Consider the following 26,470-nt stretch of genomic DNA (forward strand, 5'->3'; position numbering starts at 1 on the left):
GTTGCTTACAGGTTTTAATCATCAAAATGCACACACACACAAAAAAATCAGTCATATTTTGAAAAGAATGCGAGAAAGATTTTGTTTTCTTTACCACTCACAGACACCAAGTCTTAACACATCCCTCTGTCAGAAGTGCAATGAACACTCTGGGAAGAGCAAGAAATAATACTGACATGAAAAAGTTAAATGCTCGCTGTCCTTTTTCACTGTAATTCTAGCTAAAAAAGAACGGCAAGTGCTTATATACAGATAACAACCACTGGCCATCACTCAGACCATTTCACTCATGAAAAATCCATGTGGTGTTGTGCATAAAAACTTCTTTAAGCTGATAATTGTCAGTTTAAGGGAAAGGTGGGGTGAGAGATCTATAAAACACCCTGAACTGATGTCATGATATGTTTCATAAAGAACAGTGTTATATTTTAAAATATTTTATATGAACAGTAAAACTTGCACTGCTGCATAGCAGACAACACGAAGAACATTTAGTAAAAACATTCACTGAAACCCCTGGCATATGTATTTAATGTCACTAATCAAAATATATATTACAGTCCAAGGTTCTGTTAAGGATCTCTGTTTGGGGTTTGTACAGTATACACAATATTTCAGAAAAAAATATTACAGTAAGGTATTTTATTTCTCCTGTTTTATATTAGACTTCTCTATTGTAACTTACAGTCCCTCTCCTCTATATATCCAAACCTTTATAACACCCTAATGCCCTAGCCAAAAAGTGTTTAGCTATCTAATAAGCCCTGTCTATTATAAATTCCAGTTTTAGAAATTTCAGTAATCTTAATTACATTTTAATAAATAGTTCAGTTTGCCCTTTTTTAATCTTAGCCTTTCGAGGAAGTCCTTTCATTACCAAAACAGAGTATGTCACAACCTGTTAGAGGTCACAGAGGCTTTTGCTTGTTTATTCAAAGGATAATGAGTCCAAAGATAATTGCAATGCATTAAATATAGGCATATAATATTTACACTGTCCTCTCAGTTTTAAATTTAGGTGAAATACAATTTGATAACTAATGTCAGCTACTACAAACTTTCAGTGTGGCTGGTGTTTTATTAATAAAAGGTGTATTAAGCTAGAAAGTATACTAAGTGGTTGCCCTGATTCTTCTTGTTTCAGTTTTCTATTAGAAATTAAATGAAGTGAATTATTCACGTGAGTAAGAATTCAGGAAGAGGGGTGGTGGAAAAAGCATGAAGAATTTTCTGCATGTTTTGAGATTTCAAAATACCTGAAAAACTGTGGTCCCTTTTGCAGTGCCAGTATCTATAGGGGAGAAAAACGCAACCAAAAGAGAAGAGGAAAATCTGTTAAATTAATTTGATTAGTAAAGGTGTGTTTTAAAATGCCTCAATTCTGTACAGTATTATACAAGGAAAGTCTCTTCTTCAGCTTTTGCAGCTGTTGTACATTCTTACATACTCTTCTTCTGCTAACAGTCTGCCCATACATGTGCTCTTTGCGTTACTTGCGATCATCAATAGTTTTAATGAATTCAACTGCTGCTGTGAACTGCATCCACCAGTATGATTCTTCCCCAGATAAACAGTTGGCATAGAAACTGCTAATGTACTGAACAGTGGACAGCAAGCAAGGTGGATTTGCCTGAGGGTTAAAGAAGAAAGAGATACTCACAGCTTGTTTGCAAAGCTGAACATAAAACATTACAAGATACAGAATAGAAATACGATTCTATTTGTACAGTGACGCTCACACATTCATAACCCATGATTATGTAACGTATCTGTAGGGTAGTGACTGTTTACCCATTTCACACACTCAGAATGCATCAGACTTGATGAAAGGAGCATTTTTCCAACAAGGGAAAACAACTAGCAGGCCAAGAGAAAGAAGGGTAACGCTGGCAGAATCCAGAAAAGTCATCAAGGATTTCAACACGTGGAAAAGCCTATTGTTTTAGCATCTTATATATGACAAACCATTCTCCAAACACTCATATGTCAAAAAAAAAAAAAAGTCAGCAACACAATGCAAGTCAGTCCTAGTGTGGATCTTGGTCCTGAAAGAGGACAACGTTAAGCAGGCACAGATGACAGATTCTGGTGGACACACCTCAGAAAAACCCCACTCTGCACACAAACACCTGCACCCCTATTTCCCTGGTTCCAAATGCAAAGTTTGCTTGCATTCAAAAACCGCAACTGTGACCACATTTCTGATGTTTCTATTTAAACCTGCTGATTTAGATCTGGTTTTGAGTCTAGCATGCTCCCAGTTACCCAAATGCATTATTTTTCTTCCTAAAATTTGCTTGTTTATTACAAGCAATTAGCTGGGGTTTGTGATCTTTGCAAAAGAACTCACCTTTATGAGGACAAAGACCAGAACAGGAACAAAATCATCTGCCCCAGGTACTGAATCTTCATTTGCCAGACTAAGCAGGTTCATGATGGTTGAACACATTCGCAGGATACACTGTACTTTGTCTCGGGGGGTTTTATAAGCGCTTATTGTGCGGATTTCAGACTGTGCAGATGGCCATGGTGCCTCCCGGAGATATACCTAGGAAAAAAACCAACATGCTGCCAGTTCTTGTTTGTCCAAGCTACTACTGTGCACCACAGAGACTTGCAGGCAGGAGCAAGGCTCTGGAAAAATGGGAAGCTTTAAGTCAAGGTGGTTACATTACACTCACAATGAAGGTGGCTTCCTGCTGTGTTAGAATAAAAAACTACAAGGAGCCAGCACTCTATATGCAACTAACGTAATTAGCCTGTACTTCTCCAGCACACTGTTTGAAATGAAGGTAGAGCTGTATGTCTCAGTCTTCCATACCATAGAATAGTTTGGGTTGGAAGGAACCTCTAAAGGTCATCTAGTCCAACCCCAAAGCTTTATGAACACTCACCGTTTTGAGTCATACAGTTCAAGTGCTGAATTTAGAACTAAGAAAGCTGCAAACATCCAGCCTCTGACAGACTTCTTAAGCCTACCAACCTGCTTTTAGTTATCGTATTAACCATGAGAAAGGCAAAAGCACTGGGCAAATTCACAGAACTGCAAGGTTCCATTAAGTTCAGAAAGCTAACCTGACAGCTGTAAACCACAGCTATGGTATACGAATAACGTCAGAAGCATAAGGATTCAAATCTTGTCTTTTGAAGCAAATTATCAGAGAGTTACTGCATCTTAGTGCAGTGTAGTATTAGTTCTTAAATCTTACTATCAGGGCAGATGCGGAAAAATCAGAAAAAAATGAATTTGGAAGGATCAGTCAGTGGAAGATACCAAAGCATGTGTACAGCATGTTTTTCCTGCAGGATCTTTCAGCTGTCACAGATAGAAAAGCAATGCTCCCAAGTGTAAAACAAAACAACCCTCTCCCCATCCCAAACACAATCAAAACCAAGCGCCCCGACACACACACGAAAGTGAAGGAAAGGAGAAGCTGTTACCTCAGGTATCTGAAGTGCTTTGTGGTTTGCAGTCACTACTTTAGATAACCTCTGTATGTGCTCATGAAGGACCCTGAAAACAAACACAGAAAACAAGAGTGAAAAGTAAGCAGCAGCCAGCCAGCAGTCCCCTGGGGTTTCCCACTGGTTTTAAGTTTGATACTAGAAGAGAGATCTCCAGGAATGCATATAATCATGATGGTCCTACAGCTAATGGACACTAGGTCAATAAGAGATGCAGAGGATTTTGCCATACAATCAAGTACAACCACACAGCCAGGAGAGCATTCAAACAGCATATGTTCTAAAACACAATAAACAAAAAACCCCAAATGCATGGAAAATACTGTACCAAAACAGAAAATGGAAGGAGTCCTGAAGCAGATTTTGATCATTCTCTCAGCATAACACACTTGCAGATCTGAAAGTCTGTATCCCAAGACATTACATTTACAATTTTATTCTGTTCTAGCACTGTTGCATACACAAAAACTTTTCCACATGATGCTAAAGCACGTCCTTGTTCTTTTACAAAATGTTCTGAAAGAAAACATGAGTTTTTATGGCATGGCTGACTTAGTCAAGTCTGTCACATGAAGACTGCACAGCTTCCATCTGCACCAACTGCAAAAGAGAAACCAGGTACTTCAAATTACATTAACTTACTGGTCACGCAAAATATCTCCATCCTGATTAGGGTAGAACGCAAGTTTGAAAATACGATTCATCACACTGCGTTCTATAGCTAATTGTGCATCCTGAAGCTGTTCTTCACTGGCATTCTGCCATATGGCATCCTGAGCCATAGCCCCATATAAGAACTGAAGAAAGTCCTCAACTTGGGCTGTCTTATCATCTGCTGCTGTGAGTTTCTGGAAATCTGATAAAAAGTAAAAAGAGATAGAACATTCCGTTAAGTAGAATACATTATTTCTGACAGGTTTTTCTGGAAAGAAGAGCCCAGAATCTACTTCAGACTTCTTGCCAGGCAGCACCAAGGCTCTGTTTTGCCCTTGCCCCAGTAAGGGAAATAGAAGCAGGAACACTTGAAATAAATGGAGGAATTAAAGGAAAAGCATATAAAACACATTTAGCAAAGCATATGGTCAAAATACTCTACTTGATGCTGTGTTAATCCCTTCCTCTGCAGTACCAGTTCTTATGCCTTCTTTCCAGCCACCCACAGAGATAACACCCAGAACAATCACTAGAACAGTCGCTGGTAGGAACCAGCATATGCAAAGTTGTCAGATGCTGAAAGGGGTGAGGGGGGGGAGGACACCAAGAAAACCCATGTGTACCATTTCCTACCCCTACCTTTATTAAGTATGCATAGTTGCAACATTCATAATTATCTACAAAAATACAGAATGAGTGATTCAGCCAAGTTAATGCAGCACGACCAAATCACTAGCCGTTCATTGGCTTCATATTTATAGCACTCTGCACCAGAAGACAACTGCCACTCACATCTGCCAGCAGCCTAAACACCACCGTTGCCAATTTCTCTTTTAGATCATCCAGAAATAGCTGTCTCCTTTCTGTCCGAGGAAAGGGCTTTAACTCCTTCCTGGGTCACTGAATCTTATTACCACAACTTTAATCCCAGTAGATATAAGTTCACACTAATTCCAGCCAATTCAGGCACATTTAATATGCAGCACTATATGCTCCAGGAACAAGAACTGACTCCAAATTTCTTATGTACTTCATTAAGTCAGGTATGTGCATAGAGAACATAGAAATAGTTTGTTTTAAGTGACTGTTTTGAGAGAGTTGTCTTCCTGGTGCCAATATCCCTTGTGCTATATTTTTGAATCTTTGATCCATTTGATTCATACTACGACCATTTCCCATATCTTCCAAGGTACAACCACAGGTTCTGTACTGAGGACTGAATGCTGCAACTTTACTTACCATTTATCAGTAGATCTAAAATAATTAAGAGTGTTCATGCTTCCTCCGTGGGGCAGATGCTAGATAATATGATTTAGCATAACTTTTTAGGCCAAGCGAGGTCAAATTACCTTCATTCTCTTAGCCCATGAAAAATGCAGTTACCATGGCTTAGCTGCCACAACATACTGTTAAGTCACAGTAATCTGTCTACTTAAGGCATTAATTCACCAGCTGAAATGAAAACCGTTCTAGGAATCTGCTCCTCAGATCAGAAGTTGTATTTTAAAACATTAACCCGAGCCAGCATCTAAATATGGAGTAAAGGAATATAAACATTCCACGGTCTGCATTGATCTTACCTTGAATAAACTCCCTTATTTTCTTTTCTTTGCTCTCTAGCAGTAACCTCACACATACTGTAGTGAAGTATCTGTTGGCCACTTCTTTATCTCGCAGAACTCTTTGCAACAGCCTTTCCAAGTGTGCTTGTGTTGTTTGCAGGCCTTGGCGACATCGAGTTAAATAAGCGATATATGGAGCTCTTTTCCTAAAATAAAGAGGGCTCTACATTAGATTCGTAATAAAGATAGAGGCTAATAGTTTTATAAACTGTTAAGTTGTAGTGCAAGAGGAATCTTCAACTTGTTTTTAAAACAAAGATAACACCTGAATTAGGAAATTCCATCTTATACAGATTTCTCTGACTGAATTCACTGCCCTTGCAGCACTCCAGAATGCTAGACTAAAGTAAATTCCAAACAGCATCTCTTGTGTGTTAGAGCTGAACATTAGCCACAAATTGATTTACTCTGAGTTTATTACTATGTGAACTAACTTAAGGTCCAAGCTTTTTTAAGCCATTCGCAGATAGATGAAACAATTCCATCATTTTGTGGGGAAGCAGAGATGTAATAACCTGATTTGGTAAAGCACAATTTAAACCAAAAAGGATCTTCCCAATCTGCTAGTGAATAAATATACGCATTTGGAAACCCATTATTAATACGATACTGAACAAACTACCTATAGTCCTCCGCAATAGATGCCAGCAGCTTTCGACAGGTCCTGTTATCAAAGCGGCTTACACACCGCATTGTCTCTTGCAGCTGGGCCATCAAGTTCTTGTCTTGGAGGTTAATAGCTTCAGCTAGCTGAACTTTCAAGAAGCACACAATTTCATTATCTAACAGAGAACAAAGGAAAATTATTAAGGAAAAGCAGTGTAGGCATGATGAAAATAAAACTGTTTTTGAATATGGGAAACATAACAGTTTAAAACAATAAATGTTATTTTAAGAACAATTTAATAAGTCTTTTTGAATTTTCCAGATATCAAGGGATAAGTTTTCGTATCACTATCTTATTTAGTATTTAGAACCATTCTGAAATATGAAGAGGACCAGATAAGGTGACAAATTCACCTGTCTGCAAATAAACCTAGAATGAATGGAGGGATGCAAACACAAGACACACATACCAAGTCAACGTAGACTCAGTAAATCATTCAAGTGACTATTAGTACTGCAGCACAATTCCCAACAGTACATGTATTTTGGGAGTCTATTCTACAGCTTCAGGCTCTGCCTGCACTATACCTGAGATACTTCATTACAAAAAAAATTAGACTAGGTTTAGCTGGCAGGTTGGTTTGGGGAGTGAGAAAGAAAACATTCTGGGGGGCAAAAGGCAGCCTAGGCCTTCTACATCTATGCCAAACAGAAGTTATCATAAATGATGCAGTACAAGTGCCATTAGATGGGGGAAGCGTCACATACAATACAAAATACCTGTATGCATAAAGAACATTTACCTTCAGGGTCTGTGTGATCTGGTAGACCATTCCTTGTTGAATGTGTCAACATTGGGAAGGCAACAGAATCTGCTGAACAGAGAGCCAATCTCAATTTCTTCTTCGCATCCCTTAAAGAGGAAAAACATTTTCTTAACAAAGTTGCTGCAAGGTCTACTTCTTCAATAAACAGTCTTTTACTTTTTGGTTTTTTTGTTTGTTTGTTTAATACTGCCTAAACGTTATTTAATGTAATTTTAATACACCAATGTTGTCAAGAGTTTAGAATATCAGTTCTTTTGATATAGCACCTAGACCAGTTTCAAAAGAATTTTCCTAACACTGAACTGCTCTGTCCTCCCAGTTTAAAATATCCCCCCTTCATAAGTATAAATACAACAGTTTGAGATGCTTAAAACTAAAAGCACATAAAAGTTTACAATTAATTCATGCTAAGATTTTTGTGGGAACCAATTACATGGCTTCAGTTCTACTTTGTAGGTAAGATTAAACCTGCAAATATATTTACCTATAGGAGAAAGCAGAACTTTGTGGCTGTGCTACTTGACTTGCAGAGTCCGGGAGATCATCTGCAGACATGTTTTGCAAAGCCTCATCACGTGGAGAGTCATGCATACTCTCACCATCCCCAATAGGCTCTATGGAAATGAAAAAGCCAACATTACACTTGAAGAGAGGAGTCAGAAGAAGAAACTAGACTAATATTCTCTATTTTCTTCTTGTTATTCTAAGGTTGGGGGCGGGGGGATGGAGACAGCAAATAAAACAACTTGTTCTGAATAAGTGAAAAAAGTATATTAAACATATACAACCTACAAGTCACTAAGAAGAAATTGCATCAGTTCTGGAAGGCAATATACTACTTCAGTATCCATTAAAAAACAAACAAACAAAAAACCCCCCAAAATTGGTAAGAGATGTGCTATTACACAACCACCTCAATGGCAATATGGAAGAGCTGTCCATGGGAATACTGATTTAATTCCCAGTCTCTGAGGGACTGACCCACAGGTTATTTGCAAATATTCCTGGTTTAGAGCTCACATTGTTCGTCTCTTAGTACTAATATTTGTCTAGAATACTGGAGTGTTTTTTATCTTTAAGGAGGAGAAACTATGTTGGTGATGATTATAAAAGCCAGGTTCTTACCTGCACTGTCATAGTTTACTATGGCTCCTTCACTAGGACTGGTTCGCTTAATTGCATTCCTGTATTTGTCCAGAATGTCCTCTGCAGCTTGCGCCTGTGCACTGAGCCTTGGGCTGGGATCATCTGAAAAGACCATTAAGAACAACAGGAGTTAACCTTGTATTGTGCCAACTGAAAGCAAATACAAAAATTTAGACCTAGACATTTGGACTCTGCTTTTAGCCACATCAAACAAATAGCTGCTTGTGTTCCATGTAGCCACAATTTAAATATACTATAAAGTCTGAAGCAACAGCAGGGGGGAAAAAAAAAAAAGTACAATGAAAGTGAACAAATAAAGCCAGATCCTTAGCATATTTATACTGTATACACAAATGGTTCTTGTATATTTGAAGACTTCTAGAAACGATTAGGCAAACAGAAAACTAAACATCCAGGTTGTTTAATTTAGCACTTAAGTAATTATTACAGGAACATGTCTGCACCTATCCTTACAGCTCAGCTATGATAAGGACATGAGCTTTATAAGGGGGGGGCGGGGGGGAGTAAAGACTTGAGTCACAAATCCAGTACTATACATATTGACAACAACATGACAATTTAAAAACAGTCTTCAAGGCAAGAAGTCTTTATCCACTTTCTTATTCAGAAAGCCAGTTGTGAACATTAACTACAATAGCATATACCTTTCTGTAAATAGATACCTGGTGGGCACTCTGGAACTCTAGAGGGCATGTTATGAGAGAAAATTACTATGATGATATTATTCACATACCTTGCAGTGTTGAGTATCTGTCAGGCACCATGTCATCTTTGTCTTTTTCTTGTTTTTCTTTCTTTCTAAATGGAATAGGAGCTGAAAATGGAAGGTACCTTATCAAAGACTATTCTGAGATAATGGCCAGATTGAAGAAACTTTAAGTAAGTGGCTAATGCAGAAGTTACTCATCAAATAAATGTCAACAAAAGCATAAGCCTATCTATGAGGCAGAACAGAATTGTACTATCATCATGTAGTAAGCTCTACCTTTAAACAGACATGCTACCATGAGCCAGGCAGAACAGTTTTGCCTCCCAGGTACAGTATGCTCTAGGCAATTACTAGGAAAGGGAGTCAGGTAGCTCCCCACTTTTATTTACATATTTATTTATACTTTACTTTAGCCAATAGTCCTAACTCAAAACATTGGTCATAATGACATGAATCTTTTCTGGCAACTCCTTCCCACTAATAAGTTCAGGGAGAAGATACAAAGACAGCACATTGTGAAATGGAAAAGCAAACAAAGTGGTATTAAAATACTATATCATTACCTAAAGTCACGGAGAGACTGCAAGGATTACATTGGTTCTTTTCTAACTGGAAGTCCGTTTTTAAAAAAAAAAGGTAAGAATATCTAATATTGCACACATTGTTCCATCCCCAGTTGTCATTATTCACAACATGAAAGCCAAATATTATCCTGAACAAACTTTACTTTTTAAATAGCCAAAGTCTATTTTCCACTCATGCCGTGTTACAAGAGATATCCTAAGTTATCAATATTCTTCAACTAGCACGCTACTGTCTGTAGAGAATTAAGACTAGTTCTCAGTGAAGCTGCAATGAAGTTAATACCATACAACTATGAAATGACTGGCCTCACTAAGGATTCCAAGGTTACCGAATGATTAAGATAACACAATGCCTAACCAAATCTGTTTCAGCTTACACACCTCTTTATAGGTACTGCATACTTTGTATTTCAGTAATTCTCTCTTTCCTGCAACACTTGTAATTCTGTAAATAAGAATCCTTTATTTCTCAAAATTAAACAGGACAGCTATTGCTCTGTAACAAATCTATGTCAGTCTGGTCAGCTTTTCAAAGTGGAACTGTAAAAACTTTCCATAAAAGTGACTAAAGATATAATAAAGGTAGCGTGCACACTTACTAAAGTACCAAAACTAGATGGACATGATCCTACCTTTGGGCATGGCAGATACAAAACGTTTCCTCCACCAGGGCTTGTTTCTGTCAGACTTCTCATCATCACTGTCTTTTCGTTCTTCAATCTGTAGAAGGGCAGAGTCTACATTTGAGCATCTACCGTATCAAGTGTAAAGACAAAATTTCTCCTCAACGTCAGGTTATGCTACATTGACTGTAAAAACAGAACTACAGCAGAGCACAGAAAGCCATAGCAGATTAAGTTAGAAATATCCCTTCTGAAGAGGGCAGCCTATAAATGCAAAACCAAAGACGTGAAAAACTTAGATTTCACTTATTTCTTTTTTAAAGAAAATTACTTTTCAGGATGCTGGAGCATTTTAAATTTAAACACTACAACAAATCTATTTCTGAAGTCCCACCAAATCAAGTAAAGCTCATCCAGTAAATTTAAGAGAAGCCAGATTCATTTAAGCCACTCTGAACATCTATAGCTTTAGCTTGTAAGACATTATTGACCAGCGTTTAAAAGGTAACAAAAGTGCATTGTAATTCCTTCACTAAACATATTTAATACCAGCTTTCTGGCATTACATGCATAATTGAAGTGGGCATGCTAGAAAAAAATAAAAGGATAAAGAGAAGCCTTACCTCTCCCCTAGAGGAGTCTTTACTGGGAGATGAAGACGATGACTGAGATGCGGCCACGAGAACAGCTGCTCCAGTGTTGGTGGTCAGCATAGGAAGCTCCCTCTCCTCATTACCAGGACGTCGGTTCCACCCAGGATCACTCATAGGTCTCCGAACTGATGATACTATATCTGAACTCCTACTGCGGACTAGCCTCTCTGGATAAGAATGCCTCTGCTTGAATGCTTCTAAATCAGTTGGAATTAAAGCGTGAGACCCGAAGTTTGGTAATCGGGCCTCATTACCTCCCATAGCTCCTTCTAAGATCGGTGGATCCGGTGGTGGATGAGAGGGTCTTGCATAGTGTACTTTAGGCCTTACTACAGCTGATACACCTAAGGTCATAAGCATAAAAGAAGCCACACACATTGCTTTTAAGATTCTTCCAGATTAGCTGATATTAACATAGAAGCATTGAAAATGCCTGTTTTAAAAAAAAAAAAAAAAGCTTATTCTTTACAACTCACCCTCATTTGATGACAGAGGGTCAAACAGTGCAAGCAAAGAATCTGTCTGAGAAGGAGGAGATGTCAACTGACTGGCTCCTGAAATACAGAAAAAAAAACGTTAGCACTCTAACAAGAATACCTACAACATAAGAGACATTGGAACAACAGTCCTCAGCAACAAAAATTTACAAACTTACATTGCAAAATATTTTTAAAGATATTCTTATATGGAAAGATCTCTGGATTATGCTGAAATGATCAATGAATTACATCACAAAAAGTGGGGAAATCTTGAGGAGCGGACCAATTCCAAAGTGCAAGAGGACAGTCAATTTAATCAAACTGAATTAAGAAAAGGTGATCTTAAATCTAGTACTCAAGCTCTAGTACTATGAAATACTGGAGTCTCTTTATCAAACACACACATTGCTATCAAATAAGGAAAACGTTAAGCTTAGCCACCAGAACTTTGAAATTGGGAGAAATTGTAAGATTAAAGTATTCTACAAATGTCATTTTAAGCAATGTTGTGAGACCTCAGTTATCAAAGATTCTGATCCTCATTTACAGGTAACTTACTTACCATGGGCCGTTTCATCCATGGGTGGACTTGTCACAGAATCTTTTCCCCCAAAGTCAGAGCTACATTCAGACCTGAGATCCTCAATCTTATTAGGAATATCTTCAGATGTTGCACTAATACCTTACACATAAAAGAAGAATCTGTAATAGTCTTTCAGAGAAAAAGGAAGCAAAATCCTGAAGCTGTTAAAATGTTTGGTGAACACTGCAATAATCAAGTCCTAACTCACAGTAGCACCTAGAGACATTCCATTCTGAATTTCTATACTCCTAAAATAAGTTTTATTTCTGCTCTACATCTTCAACTGTTTTAACATAGCCATGAATACACTTTGACAACAGGCATTAGAAAGATGCTTCACTCTGCTAATTATTTTGCAGAATGCCATTGCTATTGTAGCACAGAGTATTTGATGCTCTGCTGCCTTTTTTATTTCTTCTGTAAGACGAACAAAGAATTACTGCTTCGAAAATTCCAGAATGAGTGCAAAAAGTTATTGTGCGAGTGAAGTTACGTATAACTAAAGCAAGTGCAGCAAAGCAGATGCTCTAATACAGCAGCGTGTTTTCAGAGGCATTTAAACACACCTGATACAACGCTGAGGCCTGGTGTACTGGGTCGAGAACTGACCTCCCTTACATCTGTGTCATCAGATGTGCTACCCAGGCCAGAACAGCTTTCCAGTTCTTGTAGTCTTTCCTCCTGTTTTAAGTCTGGGGCCTCTACAAAATGGAGACAATGGAGAGTGGAGAGAAAAAGTATCATTACTCAGTGCCATGCTCCTTTAAATGTTCACATACAGAGGGAAGGGGGCTATGTGTTGATTTAGTATATTAAGTTCTAAGCTAACTCAACCACTTCAGCAAGAGTTTTCTTCCTATACAGAATGCAGGACTCTGCACAGATAGCAATGCTCTATCTGCACGGGCATTCTAAGAAGTTTCTGCTGTTTTAAGTATTGTATTTCTTAGAGACAACAGTATACAATCAAATCTTCATTAACCAAAGTAAACTGCGATTTCTTAAGTAACAGTAACTGTCACAATGCTTTCCATCTTCTCTCTGCTTAGGAACAGTTCCTCCTTTTAATACTGGAAGTATTCACAAACACTAACTTAACCCTAGGACAATAATTTCTCCAAGAGAGAGAGAAAGAGTTTGTTGCTTTGCATTACATGCCTCTGGAAGAGTCTTGAGTCATGCTAAAGAAATAAGCAAAAACTGCACGATTCTGACCTGAATCACTTGGTAATACTTCCACGCTCCAGGCCTCACTTGTGGTTTCTGATATGGTTGAACCTGTGCAGGGATCAAGCAACACGGATCCTGAACCTGGTAAACACAGCAAGCTGCCTAGCATGTTCTCTGCAGCTGCACCTGCAAAAGTAAAGCCGAAGCATATAGCTAGATATAGGCTTCCTGAAGACAGCTCTAATAAGAGAGAAAAATAAGAACACATTTTAAGTGTCCTTAATAAAGTAATCATGAAAGACAATGTTGAAAAGATAAAAATGAGCAACCAAATGCAATACAGGTCATGCACACAAAATTCTCCTACAGAAAAGCTCCAGTTTAATCAATGAAAAGACACCTATTTAGAAAGAGAGGAGGAGGGCTCTGCAGTCTCACTATTTTAGAGCAAGCATGAAGCATTTTAACATACCAGATGTACCACCAAGTTACCTGCTATTTCTTGCAAACGATCTTCATCAATATTTGGATCGAAGTCACTTCCCAAGACATCTGTACTCCAAGTTTCGCTCACAGTTTCTGATATATCTCTGTCATCAGTCAACCCCATCATATCACGGATTTCAAATTTACGGAGCTTGTCATCAAGATTATCCTGAGTTGTGGCTATGTAAAAATAAAAAGTTCTCATTTTTTTAAAAGGCTTCTCCAATTACTTCTGATTGAAAATTGCCTGTCAGAGAAGGACCTGGGGGTGCTGGTTGACAGCCAGCTGAACATGAGCCGGCAGTGTGCCCAGGTGGCCAAGAAAGCCAATGGCATCCTGGCCTGTATCAGAAATAGTGTGGCCAGCAGGAGTAGGGAAGTGATCGTGCCCCTGTACTCGGCCCTGGTGAGGCCGCACCTCGAATACTGTGTTCAGTTTTGGGCCCCTCACTACAAGAAGGACATCGAGGTGCTGGAGCGTGTCCAGAGAAGGGCAACAAGGCTGGTGAGGGGTCTGGAGAACAAGTCTGATGAGGAGCGGCTGAGGGAACTGGGGTTGTTTAGCCTGGAGAAAAGGAGGCTGAGGGGAGACCTCATTGCTCTCTACAACTACCTGAAAGGAGGCTGTAGCGAGGGGGGTGTTGGTCTCTTCTCCCAAGTAACTAGCAATAGGACAAGAGGAAATGGCCTCAAGTTGTGCCAGGGGAGGTTTAGATTGGACGTGAGGAAAAATTTCTTTACTGAAAGAGTGGTTAAACATTGGACCAGGCTGCCCAGGGAAGTGGTTGAGTCACCATCCCTGGAGGCATTTAAAAGACGTGTAGATGAGGTACTTAGGGACATGGTTTAGTGGGCATGGTGGTGTTGGGTTGACGGTTGGACTCGATCTTAAGAGGTCTTTTCCAACTTTAATGATTCTATGTTTCTATGAAAAGAGGGAAAATACAACCCAAACAGAACAACCCTCTAATTCTGCCAGGTACGACAGTGTTTTAAAGTAAGGCCTGTAAAGCACTATTATACTATTCAAGAGATGCTGCCTGAAAATAATTTTTAAGCACATTTGAGACGTAAGAAGAAAAATCTTAAACTACACATGGTGACCTGTCAACCACATTGACAGACAAAATGAATAAAATTTAGCACACTATCAAGAACAATTCCTGTAAGAACTTATCACAGAAAAGCTGAGGCCTCCAGAGATCATCCAAGTCCAAACCCCCTACACAAAACAGGGTAAATTACAGCAGGTTGCTCATAGTCATGTCCAGTCATGTTTTGAGTATCTCCAAGGTTGAGACACCACAACCTCTTTGGGAACCTGTTCCAGCATTTGACAAATATATATTAAACAGGAGGCTAGCCAGAGGCTTTAAGACTACTCCAATCCAGACCATCCTGTTCCCTGAAAGGAAAAACTTGGTATCAAGCAAAACTTCACAAGCAGTTTCCTGTAAAGGACTTAAGCCTCCAAAACCCATCCAATTTCCTTTTCTTAACAATGGACTACAAGAAATTTTTCTTGGGAAAAAAACCAAACCCATAAATAAATGCAAGAGCAACTGCACAAAGAAAACTTTTACTTATTTTTTCCTGAACTAGTCAATTTTTCAACCTTTTTCCACAGAACTTTGGCTTTACCATCTACAGCACCTCAGGCACTTGTATGAGAGAATTTGCACCTGCCTTGTTCGTGCTCTAACAGCTGCAGAGCTTCAACGCCATTGCTCCCAGAGGGGCCCGCGCCAAGCTCTGACACAGACTCCCCTTCTAAATCCAAAGATGACACAGAGTTGGAGCGATTTGAAGGACCTGTGAAAACAGATTTTACTCTAAGTCTAATTTGAACAACAGTTCCTAGATGTACAGCATTAACAACCCACCCAGGACACAATTAACTAGAAAGATGAAAAGAAATGAAGTAGCAGTTCCAATATAAAACACTGAGTTGCACTAAATGTACATTTGCTCTACTCTATTCTATAGATACTTAGCCCACACTGTGATTTGTACTTCCCATGTTTAGAGTACTATACTAATTACAATAATCTACAAATACGTTACCAGAAACAGCTGGAATCTCACCATTACTGTACTTAACTGTAACTAAAAAGTCAATAAAGTCTTTGCCATTAATTTATTTGTCCATAAATTTGTTTTCTTATTTTGAAGAGAGAGCAAGCAAAAACTAAATTATGGAAGTTACACAAAATAATGCATGCTGAGTGATCTGTACAAACCTCTTCACTACCACAAATAAACCTGTGCTTTGTTGTGTCTGAGGTTCATATAAAGGAGTTGTCCAGAGTCCAGAAACTATTCTGCAATATGTAATAGGTTATTAAAACACAACGAAAAATAAGTCTGAGAAGTCTAAGTTTAGAGCTGAGTTAGATTATCTTAATAATTAGTACTGCACTTAAGTTTAAAAAAAAAAAAAATCCCTTTGTTTTCTCTTTCTAAATACACTTAGTTTTTTTCTTCCTAGTTCTCAGACTCAGTTATGCCTTTGCAGGTCAAAATTTACCTCCAGACTTTTTCCTTTGAATGGCTAAGAGAAAAGACAGGCTCTCAGGGTAACATAACAAGCACAGTCTTCAAAATGGCAAAGGTGACATGCTGTATTTAACACAAGTTCCTTTTATAGTTAAGGAAAAAAAAAAGGGACAAAACTTCTTCAAGACTTAAGTAGCCCTTCACCTTCAGATATTCCTTCCAGATTATCACTGCAGAGGGAAAAGCGCAAGGTTTTATCAGGTTTACCATGGAGTTTGTTTTCATCAACAGGGACATCTCCTTGTCCGCCATCTGCAAGCTGCATATTTAAGACCTGGAGAGTGGGGGGAAAGAAACAAGACTTCCTTAAAATAATCTATTTTTCAGATAATTAAGCAGTAAACAAAACATTGCATACATTTTTTGCATTTTTTCCCCTAGATGTTAATGGCACAATCAAATTTCTAACATTCCGTTTGGAAAAAAAAGTCAGCTATCTCCAAAGTCAGAGCCTGGAGAGAACGTAAGGTAACAAAGATGTGAACGTAAGGCAAGTCCTGATAATAACGGAACCACCAGCTCCCTCATCACCCCAGCAGACTAATATAATACGGAAACTGATCGTTACGAGGCTGCAAAAGGAGATAATCCAAACTATCAGGCAAGGCAGCAAAGATGAAAGCAGAAGCTGTGCCATGGCTGGTAAAAGAAAAGGCTGTAAAACCAGCCTTACCCTAAGCAACATAGTCTGAACGCATTCATGGCAACTTGACCACAGCTCCACCCTCACAAGAAGCTGGGCTTGTGTGTTTCAAGTCTGAGCTGCCAAAAACATTGGGATCAGTGTTACCATTCTGTCATTCACCTGTGCCACTTGATCCAAAGCACAGAGCATGCAGAGAGACAACAGAATCAGTTTCTTCAGGCTCAGAAGCAATAGCCCAAGTTTGCTCTTAAGCATGTTATATGACAAAGCCTCTTCATAAATGTGCCAGGATCATTTTTCCTGTGTTAATATACTGCTTTTCACACCTTGCAGATACACTAAGGGGGAGGGGGGGGAGGAATCTAACAAAAGGAAATTTGAAAGCTACAACTTCAGTAAAATGAAGTAAGGATTTTAATTCCCATTCTGGATTTATTACCCAAAACTTAGTGTTACAACTTCATTGTTCTCCTGTTAGAGAACACAGAGGCTGTTACTTTTCAAAATATCTGAGACGTGATAGTTTTCGCATACCTCATTTTCTGACATCATTCCTGGAGTAATCTGTGGACCTGTCCCCAGAGAAATCACCAGCACTTCTTCCGGCTGAACTTCTGGGATAGTCTCCTGGGAGGACCCTTCATGATCTCCGTGCTGATCTATCAGAATATTTGATCTACTTCTGCTACGAGTTGCTAAGAAAATATTTTGAAATATCAACATTAGAAACATTTCCTTGTTTAAGGAGGAAAAAAAAAAAGACAACACAATGGAAATACAGAACGGCAATGTTTTGAAATAATAATAGGCATACTAAATAAACTTACAAAATGAAAAGTCATATTAGACTTTGAGAGATGGAACTAGTGTTTAAATTTGAGTACTGAGCTGTGAAAAAGCAAACTTTCAACATAAAAGTTTAGAGAAACAATGTCCTGTTTGCCTACACAAATTCAGTGTATTCCAATCACAGAAAGACCCTTCATAAATTAATTCAGAAAATGAAGTTTGTAACAAAAAAAAAAGTCTAGGTTCCTGTGGTTTATAACTCTGTTTAATTAATTTATTTAGAAGTTTTTTCTCCTAAAAAGCAGGGAAATCTTATTCTAACACGTGTCTCAAATCCAGACACACAATTCAACATCAGGTGGTTTACTTTCATTATTTCATGACTCTTTATCAGTCTTTTCAAGTAGCCTCATATTCCCACGTTTGGCACCGTGGAAGCAAACACACTCACATGGCATTAAGATTTCTAAATATGGTGGCATGGCACCAGTTATTTCTTTATTTGATCCAGGGAAAACAAGGCAAGTGTGCTGAAATCACAGCCAAATTTTGATTATCACACAAAGGCACACAAGGTGTTTTTAAAAACTACATGTACGTACAAAATGAGTTTTGTATAGAAATCAATGAAGAAATCTGAAAAATCAACTGACTGCCAAAGTAAACCAAAGGCATGCTTAAGTCGCGTTATAAGTAAAACTTTCACAGAGAAGAATGGAAAGAGGGCATTACCCACCAAAAGGGGTTACTAGAGTTATATGAGCTGAAAGATTGGTAGCAGAAGTATCCCAGGCAGTAATGGCTGCCAATTGCTGTCCTGGATTTCGAAAGCATTAAAATGAAACAAAAGAAATAAAAAATTTGAGCAAAAACTATTTTATACGATAAAATAAATGCCGTTGTGCCACTACTTTATAGGCATAAGACCAGAACCGTTCAGAAGCAGAGTTAAAACAACATGGGATAGGTTCGTTCTGGGGTTGGTTTTATGGGGTTTTTTGCCACTTATCAGGCTCTACGTATTTTCATCCTGTTACACACTAACACCAAATCTCTCAAACAAACAAAAGTATCCCATGTGGTCATATTCATGTAAATGTACACTGAAGAAGAGTACCGCACTTCATATTTTAAAAGAAAATATTATTGAAATGGAAAAGTTCAAGACCCAGAAATCCTATTCAAAAAGAGGGCAAAAACCCAACAAACATAAAATTACATTACAATATACTAACAATTGGAATTAGACTGGGCAAATAATGGAGAAAGAAGAAAGCTTCTCTTCTCAGCACATACTCTAAAAGTTCTGCTCTGCCTTTTTCATCCTCCTCCACATTTGCTCTCTTCTGAGACACAAAAATTCTAAAAACTTATTCTATCCTGCTAATTAAATGTCATCGCTTCCAGCTTACCGCTTTCCTAAGCAATCTGCCCTCCTAGATCTGCTTCCCATCTTCAAACTTTCCCCTTATTACCACTGCACTAGCGTGACTACCAACCACTTCAGCGTTTTTCTCAAGTTCAATCCAGAGTGAGGAAGCTCACCATACTTGCATCAGAAAGTAAGGACATTACCTGGCTTTCTATGCAAAAAAAATTCTTCACCATCTACACAGAAAAAGTAGGAACTGAAGGTGCAGTTGAAGAGTAACCCCAAGACATGACTCAAAAAATGGCACAGAAAATGTATCAAGGTATCAGAAATCACGCAAGAAGTCTGCTTGCTCTCTTACCTATTGGTAATCGATTTTTTTTGTTAGCTGGAGTAGTTGCAGGAGAAAGTTGTGGGGTGTTATATGGAGTCATTTCAAGGCTGCTGCTTTTCCCTGGTTTGTTCTGGGGTAAGTTTGTCAGCAAGTTTTCCAAAGCCATCCGATCTTCCTTAAGTTGATCGCTTGACATTACATTCCGCATAAAGCCAACCTAAAAATTTAGAATTAGTGTTGGTAAGAATTGCAGCGTAAATTATCAGCCTTGTTTATCCTATCTGTAAACACATGGGGACAAGTTTATACTATTTCTTTTTAAGAACTTAAGATATTACCAGAATTGTTAGCTGGCTGTATGTCATGTAAACCACTGTTCTACTCAACCCTTCCAGAAGGTTAACAGAAGACATTGGAGGAGTTTCAACTGCACGCCCATCAATAACTACATCCAGGAAAGCAGCAACACAGCTCTGCAAAGAGAAGAAATAGTTTTTAAACGAGAGACCATTTACTAGAGTTTGGAAAGAACACAAGTTACAACAGGAGTTAAGTAGTTTACATGACGATATCAGTTTTGCTTCCTATTTTTAAAGTCTTAGGATAAAGTACCATGTATCATTAAAATCACTGAAGAGCAAGCAAGGAACGCATGCAGTTAGTTTTAGCATTTCCTTCATTCCTTTTCTGTATACAAAAGTGTTACTTACTTAAGTGTCTTCTTATAATTTAAAAAAAAAATTAAACTGTTTTATGGCAATTAAACTGCCCCTTCCTGAAGAATCTGCTGAGCACAGACTAAAAGTGAAACAAGGAAGCAACACACAATGTCACTTTCTAATCTGATTGAATGTTACTTGTATAATACATGTGTAACTTTGTACGATGACTGTGTAAATTATAATTAGCAAAAACCTGGAAGTTACACAAGCAAATCAACAGTTTTTTTAAACATATGACAATACATCAAAGATCATTAGTTTCACCGTTCCTCTGATGAAGCTAATTTCAGTATTGCTATGGATGATTTATACTAACAAAGGAAAAGCTGAACAAAAAAAAGCAAAACTACGCAAAAAAAAGGAACAGAAGTTTCTTGCACCAACAAATTACTTGGTTTTAAAGTAGACTTCATACAAAAGTTGTCTTCATGATTAAAATGTTTTCCTTAGGTTCAGTAGAAAAACCACAGACAGTAATTCAGCATTTTAGTTTAAAAGGTAACTTGCTTTTATTTCCTTTTTGCATTTTCTTTTAAGAAGTATTATGTCAGAGTAGAAGCAAGAATCCCCGACCCCTAATTCTAGTACTCAAGATTTTCTTCCCAGCTTCGTGCAGGATTTAATCTGCTTTTCAGTACTTGTAACTCGGAAGTTAAACACTTAGTGTCTGCAAAGAGAGACTGCAGAAGGATGAAGTATACACGAGTCTTAGCTTTTTTCAGTCTGGATTCTTACTTTGTCAAATTTAGCAAGGTTGCTCTTCATACGTGGATCTCCCTCTTCAGAGCCCGTCATTGCCAGTTGCTGCAGAAGTCTCCCAACCTGAAATGAAAAAGAAGTATGAAAAATAAGCATTTCAAAACATCATCATGATGGACCCAATTATAAAAATTAGTTAAGACAACTCCATTCTAATTATTTTTTCATTTAATACTCCGAGAAATACTTCTGATTGAATGGACAGAGTCTTGCGCTCGCTTTCAGGGCAGAAAAAATGCAAGAAGCTTTAGAAAAAAGCAGTCATTGCATTTAACAAGAAAATCTGCGCACGCAGTGTGCTATGAGCATCCATACTTCCCCCCTTCCCAGGAACAAAGCGTGTTTTGTTTTTACAACACATCAGAACTGAGAGTTGAATCTAGGTCATCTTAAACCTAGAGATTTTAAAGGGCTGTATATATTTTTATAAGAATATGGGGGGGGGGGGGGGGGGAAGCAAGAGGGATAACCCTTGTTTCAGAGCATATATTCCTCATTAATCTCCAATTGCAAAACAACTCTCAATTTTAAAGAGTCGCCAACCGCAAGCTCTGCTACAACATGCAAGCAGTGACACAGGAGAGGACTGCTAACGTATTTTAGAAAAACACTGGCAAGGCCCTGTCAGTAACAGTCTAGTGAGTAAAACTCACCAGAACATTATACTGTGAGAATCACTCACCGTCCAGTTTACAGACAACATTAAAAAGTAGGTTTTGTTACTTGTGTGGGGAATATCCTCAGTCAGACAAGTGTTGCTTGATACCCTCAGACTACACCTCTACATACTATCATTAAATTCCCCAAGTATTTGCACAAAGACAAAAATCTGTCATGAGGGCTGTAAGGTCCAATAAAACAGTAGATAGCTACCCAGCAGAAACAGTGGTCATTACTGCCAGACAAGGTTTTTTCAGCAAAATATGTCATTATTTTGTGCAATACCTGGCATAATATTTAATATTAGCAAGAACAGCACAAGATCTATTTACACACATTCCAGAATTCATCTTATAGTCACTTTTACACTTTAGCTTCCATCCCTTATAATAGCTTTTATAAAGCACATTTGCAACTCTTCTAAGAGATAAAGGAACACATGCTATCAATTTTTAAGTCAGTATTTTAAGCAAACAGATAAACTTTAGAGCATGCCTTTTCAGCAGTGATGACACAAATATTTTGTTAGCATTTGTCTTACAGGTAGGATGGACAGTACCTTTACCTTTACTGTAGTAACATCAGTTCTAGTGGGGAAAAAAAAAAAAGGCCAAGAACATTTCTCATACTTCTTTTTTTTTTAAGACTACTTTAAAGTGAATCATACCTGCATCAGATTAAATCTTGCCACCTCATTTATAGGAGCATCAGAAATTATCCCATACTGTTCTGGGTTAACAATCGCAGGACAGATGAAACACGCTAGAAGAAGATCTGTGCACATTGCTCTGACCTCCCCGACCTCCAGCCTGTCTACACATGAGAGAGTTTTGTACATTTGTGACACAATCCATCTCAAGCTGTGAGGAAAACAGTAAGTATTTTGTTTGAGATAGCCAATGAATTTGTTCACCAAGGTCACCAGCTTGGCCTCATTGGAGTCAACCATCTCTTGGACTCTTTGCTTGAACTTTTCTGTGCCTTTCTCTCCAAATAACTTTTCCTGTTGTACTGGGGAGAATCTCTCAATTAACTTGTTTGGATCAGTTTCCAGGTGGTCTTCATCTTCAACAAGAAGCTGCATGATTGGCTCATGTAAAGTTGCAGTAAGAAAAAGTTTTGCAGAAAAGAGTCCTTCAGAGAAAAGTTTGAATAAGATGCTGAATGCACAGGTGCCTCGTCTCAAGAGCCGCCTAGGTTTGTCGCTTTCCTTGAGTTCAAATTCAATCAAGTAACGGAGGACCTGGAGAAGGTAGCTCTCATCCTCCTGCATGATGCAATTGCCATAAATGGAGGTAAAGACTGTGTGAATGACACTCTGAGTGTTGTCCTGGTTGAGCTTCTCTCCAGCAACCAGACAGGATGCAATAAGCCTAGGGTTCTCTCTCAATCTGTTTAGGAATTCTCCATAAGCAGTCTCCTGAAATCCCAACTTGCCTGGCAGAAAAGGATCTGGGGGTGTTGGTTGACAGCCAGCTGAACATGAGCCGAGAAGCTTCAGCACTTTAAAGAAAAACATTGAAACAGTTTAAGTAACTCTTAAGCAAACAACCTTCATGAAAGATGCCACATGGTCAATCTATTAACAAGACTACCACCAAGAAAAAAGTCTTTCCATATAGTTAATACAAATCATTTGCAAATTCAGGAGTAAGGAGAGTTTGTTCCCATAAACTATGAACAGAAGCAAAACAAACACACATATTAATAAAAGGTAGCTTAAACAGCCAACAATTAAGTTTCAGGTGAGTCAGATTCCCTAGTTGAGATTTGTTTTAAAGCCTTACTAGTTTTATGATTAGTACAGCAAAGGATTCCAGATACTAAGTGTGAAAGATCTGATGGATTTGCTGCAATTCACAGAAGTTTAGGAGCTTGTTCTCCCCAGGACCACCCCCCGCAAGTCACCTTGTTATGATCAGTCTGTCCAAGTTAATCCTTTGCTGCTTGGAAATCCATGCTGTGCGGTACAGCTTTTCAGCTGTCTTCAATACATCTGCATTGAGCCTTTGAATAAGTTGCTTTTCTGAGTTTACATACAGTCGTTCCTGCTTGAGGTGATGAGCCAGCGTGTGTATATCCAGCTTCACCATCTTGGGCAGCGAGCGGGTTACACAATACTCACTGAAAGAAAGTGAAACAGGTGAATTCCAACAGTTAGGGAACAAGTTCTGTCAGCCCCAATGAAGTGATAAGCAGGTCATAAACTTACACCTAGCAGTAAATACTGCTATGGGCCGTCCATGTTAGCATATTAATATGTTCTCTCAAATCCACAGCCCACCACTTAATAACTGAGTCACTCTTTCTTAATGCAAGGTTTCCTAACTGCCAATTTCATCAACCCCTTGCTATGTTAGCACATCAGGCACGCTTGCATAGTAGCAAATGATATTTTCAACTCACACTCATGAACCAAAATAGTAATACAGTACAGCGCTACAAAACTCCTGCACACCTCCAATACACAAGGTAAGAAACTAGCCATTACTTGGAGAGATGTGGCCATTACTACAGTTTAGCTGATGCAAGCTCTGGGAAATGAAGAGGAGTCCCTTTCCGACTCACTGTCTGGTGAATAGGCAAAAAGATTTCCGCACTGACTACTTTGTCCTAAAGCATGCCCACATAACGCAGCACTATCCAAGCACTTGGGTGTGGTTATCTCTGGCCTGTCAAAACAAATGCCCTCTCTCACTTACGCGTAAGAAGCGCCAAGCTCCCAATATTGGTCTTTTCTGCTAAGAAATTTTAAACAACAACAACATTACTAATAAAAAAAATTAAATAAATAAAATAAAATAAAGGAGTATCAATACCCACATAAGGCAGAAGTTGGAAATAAGTCTGGAGACTCTGCTCAACAGTAGAATTCATTCAGAAAAAATTCCTCAAATATTTCAATTCAGAAGAATATTTCTTTGGGCCACGATCCAAAAATTTTGTTTGAAAGAGAGAAAAACTGAAACAACTGTAGGCTTTCATAGCACATCAGGGACAAAAATCTACACAGACTACTGTTATGTCTCAACGTAACATCAGCTCTAACTTCATAATTAGAAAACATCTGAGTTACCAGTTAACAGTTAGATAAACAAAGAATACCACACCATTCAAAACAAGTTCAAGGAGCTAATCCATCTAAAAATTAACTCTGTGGAAGAAAAAAAACATCAATTGCATTAATGCTGAAGGGGTAGAATCATGCAGATCAGATTATGTTTCCATGGAATTAACGATTAACTGCTTTATGTCTTTTTCCCCACCAGAACTAACAGCCATACTAGCTAATTTGGGAAGAAAAAGGGTTTGAAACAGATATAATTGGTAACAGCTACCTGTCAGATGTATTGGTAACGGATATATGTCAGAGCTGTCAAGGGATCTGGCAACGAACCCTTCAAAGCCAATGCTACAGTTAAATGAAAAACTTACTTCCCACAACCTGTAGTGACTCTAGGGGAGCCTTGCTTCACAAGACCGTTTAGTCCATGCTTGAGAAACTACAAATAATTTACCATGCACTGGCCTAATGCCCTCCCTTTTTAGTGTTTTAAAGATCTGTGGTTCACTGCTCAGCATAGCAGATGATCCTCTCTGAAGAATACAGATTAGCTCCCTAATTAGCCACAGGTTTTACATTTCTTGGGGTTTTTTTGTGTGTGGAGAAAACCTGACAGCCAGGTGCTCTGACAACTATCACTGCTCCTTGCACGTGTAATTAAGTTCTTCGATCTATAGTTTTAACCTCACAACCAAAACCCTAGCAGAGACAAAAAGAGATGCTGTCACAAGCCTTTATGCATAAAAAAATTACAATCTTATTACACCTGATGGTTTAAAAGTCATTCCTAGCAAATACAGACAACCATGTATATAAAGCTCTCAACTCCCCCCCCCCAAAAAACTCAAAAAAACCCCAAAAACAAAAAACCCAAACAAAAAACCCCCAGCAACCCTAACCAGTGGTTACAGCTCATGCATCCAAAGATGAGATTAAGCAAGGAACTCCAAGGACACAATAATTTAGATGTTTTTAACTAGGACAGTCTCAGAGAAATGATTAGAAAAAGAAATACTGACATTACTGCCAAAGTTGAGAAACAAATAACGATTTCTCACAACAAATTTATTTTTAGTCCCAGAATTTTAGGGCTCACAAAAAAACCCCCCCGCGTTAAACTTGATACTGCCTGCAAACACAGTAATAATTAGTTATTAGGCTATGAGCTATTGATATCAGTCAGGAAAAAGAAGTTGCATCCATAAAAATATACATACACGAGATCTGCAAAACTACCTTCTGTCTATTCAGATGCTTTCTGTTGTAAGGCTGTACTTAAGAGTTGCTCATAGTTTATCAAACCTTAACAGCTTTAGCTGATGTTTTCCGTTTTAAGGTGTCTACCTACAGGCTCCACTTTTCTGGACAGAGAGTTAGTCCAAGTGGTTCTCCTGCTTGAAAGCAAGTTTTGGGAAGCGCTAGGGGACCCACATGGGGTACCCCCTATGAACAGCCTGTTGACTTCGCCTGCGTTCCTATGCCTCTGCCTTGCCAAATTTCAAAACAAGTTTCTATTTTTGTGTCACTCGTTACAAACACATTTAACAGTAGACAAGCCAATTAAACAGCTTCTAAGGTGTCTCATATACTTACAAGTTATTTCTCTCACTGTTTCACTCAGTGTCTTTTTTTTTTTTTCCACTAGAGAAGAATAATTCAGCATCAGGGATGGGCTAAGCACCCTGACAGCTTTCAGCCTCTGAGGAAAGACTGTTCTTTTCTCCCCTGGCCCACAGGTGGGAGCGACTCCAAAAGCCCAGTCAGGAAAAGAGACAAGGGTGGCCTGGAAACAATATACTTTTTCTGGTAAATTATGATTATCAACATAGCAGTTAAAATTGCTGGTAACCTTTTCTGGAGCTATGGACAATAATAATAATAAAAAACCAGTTAATACTCAAAAAGCAAATAAGATTCCCACACAGTCCAGAGTCCTAATA

The 26,470-nt window shown here is 38.5% G+C and overlaps 1 protein-coding gene across 1 annotated transcript; it reads right to left on the reverse strand.

Annotated features, from left to right (window-relative positions):
* Positions 1 to 26,190, reverse strand: GAPVD1 (GTPase activating protein and VPS9 domains 1). The gene is given in 27 exon segments (XM_009334335.1): positions 1 to 1,630; positions 2,351 to 2,548; positions 3,442 to 3,514; positions 4,108 to 4,321; positions 5,700 to 5,887; positions 6,364 to 6,523; positions 7,151 to 7,260; positions 7,659 to 7,788; positions 8,300 to 8,422; positions 9,075 to 9,155; positions 10,267 to 10,354; positions 10,881 to 11,254; positions 11,387 to 11,464; positions 11,952 to 12,071; positions 12,539 to 12,673; positions 13,188 to 13,328; positions 13,635 to 13,808; positions 15,315 to 15,440; positions 16,329 to 16,458; positions 17,365 to 17,525; positions 19,353 to 19,542; positions 19,664 to 19,798; positions 20,783 to 20,869; positions 22,134 to 22,956; positions 22,958 to 22,969; positions 23,375 to 23,590; positions 26,124 to 26,190. Coding segments are annotated over 26 exon segments (4,377 nt in total). The 5' UTR covers positions 23,560 to 23,590; positions 26,124 to 26,190; the 3' UTR covers positions 1 to 1,489.
* Between the last annotated feature and the right edge of the window lie 280 nt (positions 26,191 to 26,470).

The sequence above is a fragment of the Pygoscelis adeliae genome, unplaced genomic scaffold, assembly GCF_000699105.1.
Source record: "Pygoscelis adeliae isolate BGI_AS28 unplaced genomic scaffold, ASM69910v1 Scaffold150, whole genome shotgun sequence".
Taxonomy (NCBI): Eukaryota; Metazoa; Chordata; class Aves; order Sphenisciformes; family Spheniscidae; genus Pygoscelis; species Pygoscelis adeliae.